Source organism: Myripristis murdjan, chromosome 9, assembly GCF_902150065.1.
Source record: "Myripristis murdjan chromosome 9, fMyrMur1.1, whole genome shotgun sequence".
NCBI classification, from domain to species: Eukaryota; Metazoa; Chordata; class Actinopteri; order Holocentriformes; family Holocentridae; genus Myripristis; species Myripristis murdjan.
The window spans coordinates 31153299-31172596 of NC_043988.1; the positions used below are offsets into that span (position 1 = coordinate 31153299).

At 41.3% G+C, this 19298-nt stretch overlaps 1 protein-coding gene across 1 annotated transcript in view; it reads right to left on the reverse strand.

Moving 5' to 3' along the window:
* Window positions 1-1928: 1928 nt before the first annotated feature.
* adamts3 (ADAM metallopeptidase with thrombospondin type 1 motif, 3) overlaps window positions 1929-19298 on the reverse strand; it is a 170495-nt gene continuing 153125 nt past the window's right edge. Inside the window, exons 16-21 of the mRNA XM_030059711.1 lie at window positions 18348-18511; window positions 15834-15990; window positions 13213-13345; window positions 7233-7440; window positions 4836-4953; window positions 1929-2638 (exon numbers count right to left, since the gene is read on the reverse strand). Coding sequence (XP_029915571.1) covers window positions 2145-2638; window positions 4836-4953; window positions 7233-7440; window positions 13213-13345; window positions 15834-15990; window positions 18348-18511 — 1274 coding nt within the window. The 3' untranslated portion in view covers window positions 1929-2144. The remainder of the gene's footprint in view (window positions 2639-4835; window positions 4954-7232; window positions 7441-13212; window positions 13346-15833; window positions 15991-18347; window positions 18512-19298) is intronic.

Consider the following 19298-nt stretch of genomic DNA (forward strand, 5'->3'; position numbering starts at 1 on the left):
TGTATATTACACAGCAAACAGCTCCGCATCTTTCAATGTCATATTAATAAAGTGGAATTTCAATACATTTCAGTGTTGTGGAAATCTCAATTCACCTCCTGTCTTGTGAGTTTCAGCTAAACAAGGGCCAACTGTATTTTTTTATTTATTTATTTTTTTTTAACAAATATGTTTCCCTTCTGAGTTCCCTTCTTTGACAGCTTCAACCTTCCTAAGCAGGAGCGCTCACAATTAGGAGGGGGAGTACAGTGAGTCAAAAAAAAAAAGGTCACTAGCTAGCACCACTTGAACTCTCAAGTCTGATTTCTGAAAAAAAAAAATTTAAGGTCGGGAAGAAGAGGAATGACGCACCTTTCATAGAAAATATCTACTTGCATCCAGGTACACTGTGGCTTTGTGCTACTGTCTGCTAGCTGAACCCTGAACAAACATGCAGAGTGGGAATATGCACCATTTAATATGAAACACACACACATACAAACACACACACACACACAAACAGAGCCAGGCACGGCCGTATGGCAGGGTAAACCTTTGGGAAGCCACTTTGTCAGCGTGAAACGGGGTGTTGCAAGAGTTGAAAGTATCCTCAGCTTGCCCTCTTATAATAATACTGATATTTTTCATGTACAGTATTTACAGGAAGCTTTATAAATATCTATCTCCGTAGAAAGCGAAGAGAGCCAGGGAACAAACATTGCCGGATATAAAAATTCTATACAACTAGAACGGTTTTCGCTGTTTTATCTCTGGCCTCGTTCCATTCGGATATTAACGTGAGATGTTTGATGTGAAAGTCATGCACGGCGAGCTCCACAAGCATCTGGACAGCTCTCTGTGTCTGCCTTGGTTTTATTTTGGAGGACAAATAAAATTGCTACGGTTAAATTTACCTTATCAATTGCAGTTTGAGGGAATTTTCAGCTACATCAGACTATCCTAAACACTTTTTTTTGCTCATGATTTACAATTTGAGTAAATTTCCCAGATTGCTGCATGGTGACTGTTGCGAAACTTGAGGCAAAGTTCAAATGAACTGCTTTGACTGAAATTTTGGTCAACCTTTGAGGGTCAAGTTTCCAGACGTGTCACTCAAACAGGGTAAAGCACGTTTTGTAGTCCAGAGAAAATCGCGTCTCTGCATGTAAACTGACGCGATTTTGACGTGTGTTCGAGGCTGAAATGCGTCTCGGCCGCACGAGGTCTCACGCTCTGATTGGCTGATCACAGCTGGGTATCATCTGACCCACAAAACGTGCTTTCGTCATTAAGCAGCCGCAACTCACCTGATGAAAATTAAAATGAAAACTGATGGCCAAGCTGCACTAGAGGCGCTTTCTTTGTCAGTGTTGTGTCTATGACAGATTTTTATTATTTTTTACATGTAAATTGCGATTTATTTCTAGATTCTGCCGGCACAGTCTACATATGTTTTCATGAACTGAATTAACCATGACGTTTGCAGCTGTTTACATTTTCAGCCGAGCGGTAAACACTGCATACTCTATAACAACTAAACAACAATGAATCAGAAAGAAAATTTTCCAGTTGCAAAACAAAAGCCGCCTCCTCAATAGCATTGGAGTTACTGTAAGAAAAATTAGAGAAAGCCTCCAGACTTTTAAGACTCAAAGAACTGATTAAGTGAGAATAACAATCTGGATTACATCTGGATTAGATCTGGGTGTCATTACATAGGAAGAATATATGAATCCATACCAAACAACAAGACTCTTCTGAATCTGTCCTCTGCTATGGTTGATTAAGTTTTATCATGAACGACAAAGGCAACAAAGAGTTCTCCTCATCTGATGAAGCTGAAATTTACCAAATTTTGAAACGGACCGTGTGCCTTTTAACTTCATAATCCTCATCACATCACTGCAAATTTTGAATAATAAAAGTTTTGTTCAAATGCTCGGGGAGCTCACTGTGGGATGACAAGCTGTTACTTAGAGTCAGTGACAGGGTCTGGGGAAGGGAGTCTCTAGATGCAAAGTGAACCAGCACTTTTCTCTCTCTCTCTTTCTCTCTCTCTCTCTGTTTCTCTCTCTCTCTCCCTGTGGTGTTGTGAGGTGAGAAGACTCAGGATGAAGCTGGATATCTACTGTACATTAAAGTCCTGTAGGGCAAGGGTGTCACTTTCATCTCTCCACCTCAGAATACGCTGTCGGCCACCTGCTATCTGTCAAGCTGCCTGACCTTTGACCCTCAGTAGTATCTGCCTGCCTCTCGGACCAGATTGACAAGGAGGACGGCGCCATGGCGGGCAGCCTCCTGCCGCCGTGAACCACCCGCCTCGGTGCACTGCCGACCTTCGATGGGTTTTTCTTGCCCGGAGCGGGGGTGGTGGTGCGTTTTGAGGCGCTGCCTGATGTGGCGGAGCCTTTGCCCGAGCCTTGCTTGCCGCTGCGGGTCATGTTCGCCGCTGCAGAGGCCGTTAAAGTCTCCAGGAGCTGGGAGGCTGACCCGAAGCGGACATGCTCTTCCGTCTCGGCCGCCTCGGAGAATAAAGAGAGAGCACCGCTGCGCTTGCTGCAGGAATCGCAGCACAGCTTGTTGTAGCCGGGAATAGAGCAGTATCGAGCGAGGACCTCCATTTGGCAGAAGATGGACTTGTCTCCGGTGCACGGCTCATCTGGAAATTAAAGGACATGCAGGATGAGCTCAGTGCCTTTAATTGTGGGTGTAATTTCCACTGGGGACATCCTATTCTGTCAATACTGAACAGTTACATGGACATGTTTTGATTTGATTTGAAAATGTAACAGGACAGGGTTTTCAAACCGGTCTTCAGGGATGCCCACAAATTCAACATATTTGTCCAGGCACACCTTAAAGGAACACTGTAAGGTTTGTTTTTTCAAAGTAAAGAAGCTAGGCTAACAACTCCCAAAGATTTCAAGTCTTTATGCTAAGCTAACACAAAATGGTACCCATAGGAACTGAACCACTGGACATACAGAGGTGAAAATGATATCTTGTCTCAGTCTGGGTAAGTCAGAAAAAGCAGATTTTGACCAAAACATTGGAGTATTCCTTTAAGAACTGAAAAGACAAGACTGTGTGTGATGTCTGAAGATCCTTTAGGGCTGGACTGAAAACCCATGAAATACAGTAAAACCTTTCGAACATCATCAAAGTGACAGTGAGGATAAGCTTTGTATTTTTCCCCTGTTTCACGCGTAAAACATTAACAGCCATCTTGAACCGTTATGAAGCTAAAAGTATAAAAATGTAACCAAGTCGAATAATGACCTCTCTTCACATCAGCACAGGTAAGACATGAAGGTGTGCAGTGCATGTTGGAGAAGCAGCTTCAGGAATACAATCAGGTACAGATAACAATAAAACCCTTCCTCCTTTGTGGCTGGTACAGATTTAATAAAGGAAACTATCGAGGGCTTTTAGCTGGATTCAGCTCATCAGTGATCTCATGAAATATGAATGCATCTAATATTTAGCACATGTGGAGATTCATTAATATCCTCAGTCGTGATGTTCTGTCTACTATTGATTTGCTTTTTCATTTCTCTCTCCATGCTGTAGGTTATGCTGAACATGGCGCTCTTGGGAACCATTTCAATATTATTGCACAGCAGCCACATTCAGATCAATATCAGATACATGTTTATGCACTCTCCTACTGTGTTATCTATGGCTCCACCCCGGTCAATCCATTTTTTTAGCTGCAATTCCAGCTCGGTACTTTTTTATTCAGGAAATTAGCTCTGCCTCAACATGACAGTGAAATGCTCAAACCTGCAGTAATAATTAAACCCACTTTTTATTCATGTTAAGAGTTTTACTTAGAGGTTGTTGCTAAGACAATCGTCAATCATGGCTTTTTCTGGTGATATTAACTAAACTTTTTCTGTCACTTGAAATTAAAACCACAATGCCACAATGCTTTTGGGACTGTATCACTGTGGCATTCTCACTAAGGAAAATGCGAAATATTGCAAAATAATCATTAAGACACAGTTTCATAAATTTTGTGGGTGCAAGAAATATAATTTTTTCGATCTGGTATAGCATTTCTGTGAAATGTGAAAAAAGAACTGTGTCTTATGATAGTAAGCTGTCTTTTTTGATCGAGAAGTGAGAAGTAGGTGGTCAGAAATGAGAAAAGCTTATAGAGGCTTAATGAAAGAGTCTTAGGCTGCAGCGAAATGGAGCTCAAAAATGCACTGGACTGTGAAACACTTTCCACTTCGACTACCTGCTCTTATCACCATCGACCTGTCTTTTCCTGTCTATTTGATGTACAATTAAAGTAAAAAAATAGCTTTGTAAAGGGCCTAACTATATCAGGGTGCCAATATCTTTAACACTTACAAATATCTTGTTTATTTTTTTCTAAACAAGGCAAAAAAAAAAAAAAAAAAAAAAAAAAAATGTATATATATATATATATATATATATATATATATATATATATATATATATATATACATATATATATATATCTGCCAGTGATATGAGATAATTCCATTTTTTTTCCAAGACTAATCAACTTGTTTCCAGAATTTACTTGAATCCACTGTCATTTTCTCGATCCCAGTGGTCTGATCTGCCTTATTCTGCATTTTTCAACACATTTATACTTGTTTTTAATAAAAAAAAAAGAAAAACAAAATTTTATTAACGAATATGAGACTAAAGGACTTGTTTCGGTGCAATAACAGCTGAGAAAAAGTTGTTATTGTCCCTGAAAACAGTTGAGCCTGCTGTATTTCTCTTCATCATGTGTGTTTGGTAGATCGGTGAGTTGGATGATGAGGGTTTGGATAATCACAGGCTTCACTGGACATACTGGAGGTGGACTTGCTCACCGTGGCAGGGTCCTGGTCTGCAGGGTCGTGTGGCCTCAGGTTTCTCTCCGCTGCACTGATCTCCAATCCGACAAGTGACCAGACGCTTCTCCATCCCCTCCCCGCAGGTCACCGAGCACTGAGGAAAAGAGCAAACACAAACTCTTACACCCACTTTCAGCCACACATGCACCTCTCGGGGGGGAGGAATCAGATCAGTAACGGCTAAAATAAGCAGAAGCAGGTGACACAGTGAAAAAGAAACGTAAGACAAGGAGATTACTGACCATCCAGAAACCTCTCTTTAAGCAACACACCGGAGAATGGCCAGTTCCCTCTGATATCCTATTGTTTCCTTTCAAACAGCATTTGGCCATGAAAGCGCACAAGCAGAATCCAATCAGCAGGAAGCGGCACGTCGCCTCTCACAAACGCATTTGTCTTCCAGATAAGTGGAACCTTAGCTTCGTTTGTTTTTGGTTGCAGGGGCACCGGCAGTGCATTTACCGTTGCAGCTTTACTTCACACTGCACATTTACAAAGTCTGAGATGTTTTTGTTTTTTTTTTTTAACTTGGCTGAAAAGTGGGTCAGAGCAGGAACAACTTATCTGTGTTTTTTTTTTTTTTTTTTTTGTACCAGCTTATCATCTTTACACAGACTATGAAACTGGATCAGAACCTTCAATTTCCATCCAAATACTTTTTATATATTTGACTGAGAGTGGATTTAAATTCACTCTCAGGCTTGTCATAATATTTTTACTGCGCAGCCAAAGATTGAGAACATGATTGGATTAATCCACTGTAATCATACAAAATGATATATTTTTTATATATAAAACCTCAAACTTTGACCAAGTATGCATTTCACCACAACTTTGTAATAGACATTCTCATGTAGTATTTGGCTGCCTTCATCCTCAGCTCGGTGTTAGCCCTGCAGAATCTCTTCCTTGTGATGATGAACCACAAAACTCAGCTCTCTCGTGTATTTTTATTGTATAACGCAGCTTAGGTATTGTGGCGTGGATTTTCTTGACTCAATGAAATAATTTCAACTCATTGATTTTATATAAATGAATAGAGTTCTGTCAGCAGTATGAATAGCAAACATTATCTTCATACTGGTGGAAAGAGTACTACAAACTACTACTCAAGTAGAAGTACTGTAACTCTGATGGTGTTTTACTGCAGTAGAAGCAGAAGTAGTGCAGTAAAAATCTACTGCAGTAAAAGTAAAAAGTGTCTCATTTAAAATGTCCTGGCAGGAAAAAGTGACTGAGTTCATTTGTCCACGCTGCAAACTACATTCTTTTAAAGGGGCATTATGCTAAACTGAAGTGAGGACCCTGTAGACTCAGCTGACACACGTGGAATAAGCACATCACGTGATGCTCAATCGCTTCTATCAACCATCTGCGGTTTTTCACTGTGCAGCTTTTACTGTGAAATTTGGAAATGACAAAAAGTAGAACCCGAAGCAGATCCCTGCTGTAAATCTTTGCTGCCTGAGCTTTTATTGTGAAAGGTTCCACAATCTGTCACTGATCATTTGTTCTCTGTAATGGATGTGATTTAAAATGTAGTGAAGGACAACACTCAAGCAAAAATGTACTCCAGTAAATTAGTAAAGTAGAATTACTGGCTTTAAAAACTACTCACAGTACAAGTACATAAAAAAGCTACTCAATTACAGTAACATGAGTAAATATAATTAGTTGCTGCTGCCTCTGTTGTGCAGCAGCTAACTCACTGAGGACATCATCACCTCTCAGCCACGCTAACCTGAGTCTTGTTATACGCAATTTTATGAGCCGTTTCCGCTCTACATCCTAAACTCCTCCCATCGATGCAATCCATTTCCGTTTTGGCGTGCTGGTTTGTTTTTAGCTAGCTAGCTGTCGTGCCGACGAAAGGAAAAGTGAAGCGAATGCAGGCTTTTCCAATCTAGATCTATGCGCGCTCACATAAAAAGGGCAGTGTTTGCTGCATGCGACCAATCGCAGACAAGGAAAAATCCACCTGAGCCGCATACTTTACAACGGAGGAGCAGACAATAATCTGAAATAAATACGAGGAATATAAATCCATCATCCAAGCAAAAAGCAACACAGTTGAAGCTGCAAGGAATGCCGGCAAAAAAAAAACGCCGACTGTGTCAATGAGTAAATTAGTGGGATTATAAACGAAGTAAGCGCAAATCTTGCTGTACGTTATGCTGGGCCACGTCGTCATGTTATCCTCCCAGTTCTGCACTGAATTCGGGTGGGGGAGAGTAACGGCATCTCCATTTGTGTAGGGTAATGGCGCCCCCCGGGGTTTGGTGCGTAAACCTGTCTATATCTGTCCTCTCTGGTTCTGGTGCTCGGAAACCTTTCAAACTGTCCGGTAAGACATGGATAACATGGATACTGCACCTGTGACCAGGAGCCGGTCCTCCACTGGCCGGGGCAGGGCACTCGGTTGCACGGCCTCTGGGTCTCCGGCTTCTCGCCCCGGCAGTATTTGCTGTGGATGGAGCGGTTGGTTCCCTCGTGGAGAAACTGCAGGCAGCGCACCGTCCGGATCTGGAAGCCGAGACTGCCGCAGGTTTTGGTGCAGTGCTCCCACTCCTCTGCGATCCACCTGGACAGATCAACACAAGCAGGGGGTTACTGCAGATGCACCTCTGTTGTTGTAAGAGAAATTTAAACAGCTCGGGGGAATCTGGAACGATAAAACGAGCCTGAAAGGTGTGGAAGACAATGAAAAGATAATGGAAGAATGGAAGAAAAAAAATAAACTGGAGAACTTTGACTTTGGTATGTATTTGATATTTGGCTAAGCCTGGATTGAACTTTTAATAATTCAGTGAATTTCAGAGGCTGCAAAGTTCACCACATCAGCACCACATTGCTTAAAGGGACAGTTTAACTAATTTAAACACAGAAGATTTATGTCTTTACTGAACAATCAGCTGAGTGCGGTGGAACTGTTGATGATTTGAGGAGAAATTAACTGTGTCGAACAAATTAAAGTAGACTGTCATGTAGTTTGGATTCACACTGCTTACAAATTAAGAGAATGAATTGAAAGAATTAGCTTTTTTTTTTTTTTTTTTGGACAAAAGTGGTGCTGTACTCAAGCTATAAAAGCCTCAAATTCAAGTCATTCAGTTACCACCGGCAGGTTTTATGGAACGGGTTCAAGCCTCGTGACCCAGCCGAGGCCAGAGGCACACACACTCTGTTCTGTGATTAATTATCTCGTCCTTTTCAGAATCGCCATGCCATGAAAAAGCTCTGTGTCTCTTTTCCAGCCGGTGGCAAAGAAGCACTTCAGGCCTCTCACCTCTCGCATCGAGCGCTCGGAGGCTTTCAGCGACTCAACAGTTTACTGCGGTTTATTTCAGGCCGACAGCGAATGATAGCTCTCATTTCTGTCTCCCGTGATTGAAAACAGGGAAAGAGAGCACGGATTAGCTCTGTTTGTCTAATGGATTTTGACCACAGCGCCACCAACAGGGCCATGAGCTTCACACTTCATATCACAGACACTTCCCGGTCAAATTTTATGAACCTTCAGGGAATGACGTGTTTTTACAAAATCTACAAAATTAACCTGATTGACCCACCACAGCGTCTTCAACGCGCCAAAAAGTCTCAAACACACACACACACACACAAAACACATTTTTCCATCATTTAGTCAATAAAATGTTGAAAATAATGATGAATCACACTAGCTTATTTATTAAATGTTGAACTGGTGAACATAGCGCATCCATTCATATCTTAAAACCACCCGAAACTTTCAAAGAATAATGTTGTATCATTATAAAATTCAATAAACACTTTTCATCCTCATCCATTGGCTGGAAATGTAATGTATTACAACTTGCACAAATATGTCTCACACACATCTGTTAGTAAATATTAAAATTATAAATATTACTGGTTACCATGGTGAGTGACCTAGAGCTAATCAAAAACTCCACGCTTCCCTTAATTCTGGGTTTCCAAACTTGGTTTGGTCAGTAAACTCGCTTTTCTGCCGTCCACTGGAGGTAAGGACCTGCTCTTGGATTTGTGGTTAGTGTTGCAATGGAAACAAACTCCCTGGCAGCACTCAAACACCTTTTGTGGTGAGATAAAAATGTTATTAAAAGGGATAGGAAACTAAAAAATGGTTGATTTCTTACTGGCATCATCGGGTAATGGCTGGTCTTACCCCGGGACAGATGATCTTGGCAGGGGACGGGGAACGAGAGGAGCAAAAGAACCACCTTGCCCTGCTGGAGTGGAAAATGCAGCCTCGAAAACTCCATTTTATTACAGCTGCTGACTTTTAGCAGATAGCTGCATTCAGATATACTCATAAGTATTCTCACAAGGTGCTCACCATATCTGCATCCTCCACTGGATTTAATTTTGGCTCATTTTCTTTCTTTGGTGCCATAATTAGGCCTGTTTGACTGGTTGTCAACAAACCTTGGTAATTCAGAGATAATAATCTCAGATAATATTTGTGGCCTGATAGTGACAACCAGCAGACCGCTGGGACAAAAACCTTAATTTTGTCCCAACACAATGCAGGAGTGCTCTGAATACACGGAGGCAAAGTTGAAGGTCAGAATCCATCACAGCCTTGTTTAAAATGGGACCAAAAAAAAAAAAGAAAAGCAGTGCCACACTAAACTGGGTGGCACGGACCGTCTTTGCCAAGGCCGGGTTTAATTAGTTTCTGGCTCCGGCGAATGTGCACTTGCAAATGTGGAATGAATGAGGTGGTGTAAACTTCATTTCAGCGGTGAGTGAACAATAGCACGTCTCAATAAAGCAGGAAACAATTACTTCCTGTGTGTTTTTCAAAATCCTTTTTATTGAACCTCTCAGTGCAGTTAATGAGTGGATGTGTGTTACAGCACTGATATTAAACACCGGAGTATCAGAGCTGTGGTGTAATGAATGGAAAACTCTTTTCGCCTTGTTTTACTAAGTATTGTTATACTAATTTTGCACTTGCGCAGATTCCCCAACTTTTACATGTTAACAAGGTGACTAAAGAGAGCATGAATTATAATGTTCACATTGTAATATTCTGTTTCTGCAGCTAACAAATCTGTCACCGTTCATAAACCACAGAGCTGATTATTGGAGTTTCTCTGAGGACTATTTTCCCTGGCGGAGGGAGCGTTTCACTGCGCCCCACTTTCAAAAAGTCATCAAAACACAACAGTGCTGCTGCTTTTAGGAAAACTGATGTGGAGGACTTTATTTTGGTGATTGAATACTGGTGTGAAGAAAGACTGTAGTCTCTGAAAGTTAATTTTCATATCATAATGGAATGCAGGGAAAGAAACGGCTGGAGAAAAGGGAGGAAAAATGATTGATGATGAGTTTTAAAATGCGACCGCTTGCTCTGGGAAAAGATTAGCAGAGACATTAAGTTTATGCATTTTGCAAATATTACGCTGAACGTGCAAAGTCACTGGTGTGGTCCTTTTTAAGTTGTGCTCTTGTAAAGGCGGCCCAGCTTCTCTACTGGAGGTCATATCGTGTGTTCACTGTAAAGCAAGGAAAGCTCAGTGTTTGCATAATTTATTTGCTGTGGGAAGAACTAACTCCGGCCCTGTTCGTAGGCCCTGTTCAAACTGCCATATCCAGATTAAAGCCAGATTGATTTTATAAAATCTGGACAGGAAAAAACCCACATGAAATGCCAAATACAGTTTGTCTTCAGTCTGACCGAGGCCTTACACACACCTATTAGACTCTATCAGCCTCATGGTCTTGGTCAGGTACAGTTACCTCTCAAGAGTGCTGTTTTTTTTTTTTTTTTTTTTGCTCTAGTTAACAGGTGATGATGAGCTGGGTGCGAGAAGTGCTCACACTAAAGGGGTCAAACTGCTGAAGCTAAAGGCTGATTTATGCTCGGTGTGGTGTCTGCAGTGCAAACGGCACAATGATGCAATTATGGCCTGAAATCTAAAGATCAAAATCTAAGCTCCGTAGCCGTGTGTGCACCTCGCAATTTTTGCAACAACACAACACGGCACCATGGAGGCCGTATCGGATAAACACATGATGATTGGTTTCAGTGTCATTTCTCGCTTCTTGAACCATGAACGGCCTGCCGTTCGCATAAACGTGCCGTTCCTGCCGTGAGCATCGTGAACGCAAACTGGAGCAAAAATCAGGCGTAAGATATCATCTTCACTCATGAAAATGTTGAATAACTAACGACAACATCACGTGAGACAAACAGCCAGCAGAAGTTTGTGCACCAAGGACGGCATTCAGGGGCTTTTCAGCGCTCCAACAGTTGAGACTAAATCCAAGAGGTTATTCCAGCATTAAATGGGTGGATTGGGAACAACAAGGCAGGACATTTTAGCTCCACCTTTGTTGCACCTCAGTTTGTTATGGGCAACATCAGGCTGCTTTTACATTTTCTTATCTTGTCTGTGTTTTTTTTTTTTCTTTTCTTTGCCACTAATCAGCTTACGTGTCCTCTCTCTTTCACATCGAGTCAGACTCACTCTTCCAGCCTTGAGTGTTTGTGCCACCGGCCTGCACATTAACCTCCTTACATTTCCTCTGCTTTCACACCCCTGTTAGGAGCGTAGCTTGAAAGACAGCTATGTACAGCTCATGGTACATGTGCTTTTATCAAGACGCACCGTTTCTTGGTCTCCTTATCTCTTTCACTAGCTCTTATTGTATTCATTTCTCTCGGCCTTGCTTTTACATGATGGTTGTGCGGTCACAGGAAAATGGTGAGCCTGTGTTTTGCACTCCTTGGATGTGATTGCTTTTCATTTTTGGTGATAATTTTTGGTGGTCTATGTGTGAGGTGAAGCTTTTTCTGCTGCTGCACGCTGGAAAAGAGTGACAGCTGCATGTCTGAAATATAAATGTGGCAATTTAGTATCGACACAATATATTTGTGCGCTGAATTAATCATAGGCACCATGAAAACTACTTTTCATTATGCAGAATTCCCATTTGTGCCAGTTTTACAATATCTTTAACTTGCTTTCATTCCTTTGATTGTGAATTTATCCTTGATAGTCTGATGCATTTTCTGACATAATTATTCCTAGATTTCATTTTTTTCTTTCATACAATAAGTATCAGCATTGTAAACAACACTGTGATTATTCAAACAAATTAACCTAGAGTTCATTCTCTTTAGTTACCTTCCATTTTTACAATAATTATTTTTTTTTAAATATCTATGGTCAAGATTAAATTTCATGTAAGATGACAACCTTGGTCTGGTTCATAAAATATCTGAGTCTGAACAGGTTTCCTGTTGGCGAGTGACGAATGTACCACACATAATGACAAAAAGCCCTGCAGTGATGGGCATTGGATGTTTCCGACAAACTAAATGCAACAAACGATGGTGCTGATGCACAGGAGAGGATATTCAAAACAGTATAGGAAAAAAACTGAAAACTCGGGCAGTCTCAATAAATGCACATGCTAGATCCTTGTTATTTTCTCGTCTGTGCTCTGATTGCACTCAAACTAATGAATCCAGAGCCGACCGGGAAGCAATTTACAGCCTCATGTGGGCCACTGATTGGCTGCCTGCCTGCACCTGAGTTCAGCTGCTTCATCCCTACTAGAGTTAGACCGTAACAGGCTTTTTGAAAATGAATAATTGTATTTTTTTTTTTTTTTTTAACTGTGGCTGCAGATATGTTGTGCTGATTTGAACGTTAATCACTCCACTAAATGGATGTTATCAGTCATAATCACCCCCACCGGTTTGGGTTAGTACAGCCCTACTGCACCTTCCAGTGTTAGAAAGCTTTGATCATCTATTCCTATCATCAGCTGCTCCTTACCAGTCAAACGGGGCCCTGGAGGCAGACGTAACGATGTAATGTGGTATAAAGTCAGTTCAACAAAATCTTACGTACCTCCTGCAGTACTAAAATATACCTCGAGGGGTACGTGTACCCCCCATTTGAGAACCACTGCACTAGAAGGTGCAGAAGGGCCCTATTAACCCATACCTGTGGGGGTGATTATGACTGATAATGTCCATTCAGTGGTGTGAGGTGCATATTCAATATCCTTAAAATTTTTTACATTTCCAAGCCAAAAAAATAAAAGTATTCAGTGCTTTTCCCAAATAACTTGATTCATGTCAGGGTTGAAAAGTGCTCGAGACGCCATTTAGGTCAAGAAAACTCTCGACGAACATCATTAGCAGCTCTTGAAGTCGGAGTAATCCAACTTACGTTTTCAGTGGCATGGAAATCAATATATTGGTATTCAAAATGATGGGGGTAAATGCTCATTTTGACTCGCTCTTGACCCACGCAGCAGCTGATCTAAATGGAGGCCATACTGATGGAGGCTGCTTTGACAGGCTCGGAGGCTGGAGTGGACGTGTACTCACTGAGGCTGCGTGCAGTCCTGCAGGTTGCACACTCGGCGGATGGGTTTCGGCTTCTTGCTGATGTCACAGTAGCCTCGGTTGACCATCTTGGTGTCGCCCTTCTTCCGACAGCCGTACTTGGTGTACTGAAACCCTGAGGCGACAAGTGCACATGTCGTATGCACGTGAGGCACGGCGAGTGGCTGGTCATCATCGAGCAAGCTCCAACAAACAGACAAGCTCACAAGCAGAGATCATTTTTACAAAACACCTGACATTACACTGCTGGTGTTAACTCTGCACATAGAGAGTCACTTTCAGAGGAGGCAAGTCAAAAGGAAAAGGTAGTGTGTGAAGCCCTGGTGCTGATTTAAATTTATGAGCTGCTGTCAGAAACATAAGGCCCGTTTCCACCAAAAGGTTCCTGGTAGTATTTGGGGGGCAGGGGCTGCTACAGGAACGTCCTCTCGCTCGGCTAGGGTGGCCATTTCCACAACACCAAAAAGGAGGACACTTTGGGGGGTGGCGATGCGGGCCCGGGGGAGTGGGGGGGTGTTGAGTCAGGTCCACCAGTGTTAATTTCATCAGCTATTTTCAATTTAGTTTTAGTCTTAGTCTAGTGTCAATGCCCTTTTTACTTTTAGTCATATTTAGTCAACTTGAATTCTTTTTTGTTTAGTCACATTTTAGTCGACGAAAAGTCTTGGCATTTTAGTCTAGTTTTAGTCGAAGAAAATCCAAAGTATTTAGTCTAGTTTTAGTCAATAGTTTTAGTCAATATTCTTTTTTAGTCTTTGACCTGCATCATGTTGGCTTTTTTTTTAATTTAACAATATTATAAATTATTATTTTAAAAATGTAAATTACTTATCAAACAGACCTAACAATTCAGCCACCAATGAATGAGCAGTAGTATGCATGTGATAACATAGATTGAAAAATAAGCTGAAGTGATACCTCTTCTCTGAATAGACAAGCTAAGCCAGTGTGCTGCTGTTAGCCAGTGACTTCAGACTTCAGACAGCGCCACACACACGCACTCCGGCATGAGCACACAGCAGCGCAGGAGGAGAAAAACTAACGCGCATCCAATTAATGCACTTTCTGGATTGTAATTTAAAAGTCTACGACGAAAAATATAACTGATATCGACGTACAGTCCGGGCCAGCGTTGCGTTCAAGTGCAACTCCAAAACGGAGGACAAATAAGCGTCCGGCTTGAGGCTGCGCCGGACGCCGGACAAGGCATTTAAATTCCGGACTGTCCGGCCTAAATCCGGACGTATGGCCACCCTACGCTCGGCCCTCTCACCTGCCGTGTCTCCACTGAGAGGGCCGAGTAGGAGGAAGGTTCCTGTAAAGTTACCGGGCGGTTACGCGACCATGACCCGGGGCATCAAAATGCGTGTTGTTAAAAAAGCCTGTTGTTAGTGTTAGGTAATGTTCCCTAAAGCTAATGTTAGCGTCCCTAAAAATGCTGGCTAAAAAGTGTGTTAAAAAGTGTTGTTAGCTAGCACATTAGCGTTAGCTTGGTAGTGTTGGCCGTGTTGCTATGGACGCCTAACGTTAACTAAAGCTAACCTAGCGTCCGGCTATTTTGTTGCTTTCTGTTGACACCACATTGCGCTGCGAGTAAACCCAGTCAGCACCAAGTAAACCCCAAGCCCCACCCAGGAGTTTTTCGGGGCCGCCCAGAGTCCCTACCCCAAGGCAGGGCCTTTTTTTAGCCCCTGTAAAGGTTCAGGAACTCTCTCCTTCGGGGTGGTTCCTGTGGTGGAGACACACGACAGCGGCCCCAGCCCCATAAAATTACCCCGAAGTTCTTGCGGTGGAAACCGGCCTATATTATCAAAACTTTGTCCCACTTGCCTCCAAGCAATTTAATGACCTTTTTCAGAGACAAACTACAAATTCTAGAGATGTTTCATTTCTTAGCAACAGCTAATGTGGCTTAACAGGTGCTGTCTTTGCTTTCTTGTTTATTTTTTAACATCTTTTGAGTCTAACAAACCATTTGAGTCATTATTAATTCATAAACACAATAACTGTCACCACTGACTTCCACTGGTCGTGGACGTGACACTTTACAGAATTGGTTTTTTGTTTTTGTTAACAAAGACAAAGTTTTCAGCTGAGACTTCCAGCTGCTTTGCCTTGATAATGCAGTTGGTTAGGCGTGGCTTGGAATGAGAAACAGCATGGGCTATATAAGAGGTACTTAATTATTTTTTCATTAGATCATTTTTAACAATGCTAGGATTGCCTCTGGCGATGTGCATGAAACCTACAGGGGTGTACCTGCCTCTGGCACCATGAAGTATTAATTTTAGTCATTTTTTAACAGACTGTAGTCATTTTTTTACAAAGCTCTTTTGTGGTTTCTACCTGTTTGAGGGCCGTGCATGGAGAAAACAAAAGAGAGAAACCAGAGAGAGAGGTCTACATGGCTGCTCTGATCAGCAGAGTAGCTTCATTGTGTATTTTCACTGTCACACTTGTGCTACAGTGCAGTACATTTCACAAAGAGGACAGACCACACGTAGTATTTGACGCAGACTCTTCATCACAGCACCCAGGAGACTTTTTCATAAACGATCACTTGTTTTTGTAGATTTCTGATTGGACGGTGATGTGTGCAGTACCTCCAGCGCAGGGCTTGGAGCACGGAGACCAGCTCTTCAGCGCCCACTCGAACGTGTCCTCCTGGATGACATTATTGTTGTTGACGGGCACTGAATCTTCATGGATGATGTACTTGTACATCAAAGTAGACCTGGTTTCATTATCCTTTGGTATGATCTACAAACCAAAGAGAGAAAAGCATCACCAGCCGTGCAGAATAATTGCAAACAAATGTGTGTGTGCAAATGTGTGCAAATGAATGCATTACGTGTAATTTCAGGAGGCAGGAAAAAAAACATGCATCATGCCTCAATGACAACCATTACACCATGTACTGTACATAATACATCAGTGGGATAATTGGCTTTAATCATGCTAATGATGTTTATATTTGCTGTACAGGACTGTTCATTCTGCCTGATCTCCCAGTGTGAGACCTAACCCTCTACCAAGCCATCTTATTCATATAACTCTAAAAGTTTTTAGCACCGATCCCTGGCTTGGGTACACTTCACAGATTTACTGCTGAGAGGATTAGGGATTTCAATTCCAAAAGGAAATCTGTGGGCAGAATAAAATGACCTGTATATGTGCAGAAACCAAAAAAACTAAAGGGAGGGAGGCTTATAAGGCATTTACTGATGTTAAAGCTTTAGCTGTGACAGTAGAATGCACAATGACAGCATTAAAATAAAGAAGTCACACATTACCAGCTTCAATTGTATCTGTAAGCCACTGTCCTGCTGTGACACGACCAGTATGCACAGATATACACTAAATGCCTTTCAGCTGCAAGGTCGCATTTTAAACATGCAGGCAGTCCAGGCGTTACATTGTAATTTGTTAAAAATAGGGATGCATGGGTTGCTTTTGTTTTGGCTGATCCCAATTGATTTAGTAAAAGCCTGACTTGCCATTAGTGATCATACAACTCTGTTTAACAGTTTTTAATCATTGTTGAAACTTAAACTTTATTTTATCACAGTTAGAAGTTTCTTCTTATGTAAGAAAGTACATTCTCCACGGCTAACTTTTTTTTCTGTCACATGTATTACCACCTGCAAATTTATTTTTTTGGTTTCACACACTTAATCAAAGCAGAAATGTCATTTTGCTGCTGGCACACAGCCTCCACAATACCACATGGCATGTGTGTTGTATGATGGGCATGACACCAGACAGGCATAATTCTCTTGTTTTCCTGATTGGAAAAAAAAATCACATAGCTGGTCACATATCACTTTTTGCAAAAATTGTCTATTTCTAGTCACTGGCTGACGGATCTGGGCTTCCCTAATTATAGTTAGCTTCAGGAACTGATGGTGAATGTGACAGATTTATGGGTAAAGAGGTTTATATGGTAGCTAAAAAAAAAAAAGTTGAATCAGAAGTTATGGAAAGTTTTGCGCACACAAAGTTTTTCACCGACTCCATGTCCCGCCTCGACAGGTCTGCTGAACAAACAAGCGTGACCTCCGGGTCATCCCCGATTCACGCGCAGGAATTACTTTTTAAACAAGGATGCCTGTCCATGAAGAAAACCTCTCCACCTGATTTAGTGGAAAACATGTCCTACAATATTTTTGTCATAAAAGATTCATCGCCCCTTTGGAGCTTCAGACTGCGCAGCCTTGGTGATTCTCAACCATCTTCACTTCCTCTCTCTTGTTTGACTAAAAAATAAAGTCTTGCAATTTGCTGAGCAGAACAGCGCTGACAACAACCGTAAATGACTTTAATTCAGATGTGATTGGAGAAGCTCGAACGCGCCTGCTGTTTTGCTCAATGTGATGAAAGGCGGCTCTTCTAGTGTAATTAATTCCCTGCCATAATGTGCAGACATGAATTTGCATGTAGAGAGCAACTTAAGTGAGCCTGGCATCTATTGATCTGACAGTGCACTTAACATGTTTGCGTAATTGGAAATTAGCACTTCTGCTGCGGACAAAGAAATCAAAGATGTCGCTTCGGAGTATAATTTTCGATGAGCAAATTAAAAGTGGGAAGATGTTTGGGGTGAGAGACTGAATACGAAGAAGACTGAATGGATAATGAGCATGCTGGGTCAACAAACCCTAAGCAGAGGTGAAAAAATATAAAGAACATGAAGGGAAACCATTGGCCCATTATGTTAAGCACGTAACACTAAATACTAAGAGGCCCAATACTAAGAAATACGGCAACAGACAAAACAAACTAGACAATCCCATCATAGCTTTCATGTTAGCAACAACATATCTCTCCAACGTGACTCATAATTAGTGTAATGTTTCTTTACTGGGACTGCAAAAAAAATTTGTCAACCTTTCAACAAGATCAATTTTGACCAGTTGAAATGAGCTAATAATGGTAATAATTTCATTTGGGATGAAAGTGGAATAATTCAGTGTTTGGTTGATTAGACTGCATGTTAAAAGCCACTGATCAATTCTGTTGTTTAGAGTGATTTCATTCTTTCATTTGACGTTCATTGTGACTTTGCAAATTATGAATGACAATGTATTCTATGACAGTGCGTTGAACGAGGATTTTACCAGAACGACCACGGCGTCGTGCAGCGGTCCGTCCGTGTGCACCGTCTCCACGTCGTCCTCGATGATGTAGTCCCACTCCACTCCCAGGTCGATGAAGCTTTTGGACTTGGCCTCCTCTCCTTTTCCGTTGAGGATGTAATGCCCTGTCGCCTGGTTCTTGATCGCTGTGTGATCAAGCGTTTGTTAGGAGCCACTGACAAACTTGAGATGGTTTTAAAAACTAAAATATGCACTAAAACTCTTGATGAGACTTTACATTACAGTCCGACATTTTCCAGGTATTTAGGCGCTAAGTTGGTAACTGAAGATTGGGCGCCAGAAATTGTCACAAAACTACTAAACTACTATGTACTAAATATTTTCCTGATAAGTACTGTACTTAGGAACTTCCTTGGAAAGTAGATGATAATAAATTATTGTCATTATAGTCAGTTTATTAACAGTATTTACTAGAAAATAAGTTGGTACTGTAACAGTTTTCATTTGATGCATCTAAATACTTTCCTTACAGCAAATTCAAGAAATATAATTTTTTTTTTAAAATGAAGGTCTTAAAAAGACTTAAAAAGAATATAACTAGCTTCAGTGAGAAATCATCCAAAATCGTCCATGTGCCTCAGGTAGATCATTAGCGCTCCATGCTGACATGTTAGCATACAGTGTGCTGTACAGTAAGATGGTGGGATGCTAGCTTTATTTCAAGTAAAAAGACTTATTTTTAATACTAAATGAAAATGTTTTTGAACTATTTTACGTGAGCAAACCAGTTTTCATCCACGACATACTGATTATTTTAACTGTGCACTGTCTGCTAACAGCCATCATCTTTATTTCTAACATAAACAGAGAAGGAGTCCCACCATGTTAGATTTACATCATTTTGCATTGATATTACAGAAAACACATGATGACAGGCGATGCCTTAGTTAGAATTAGCTACATTTTGCTTTT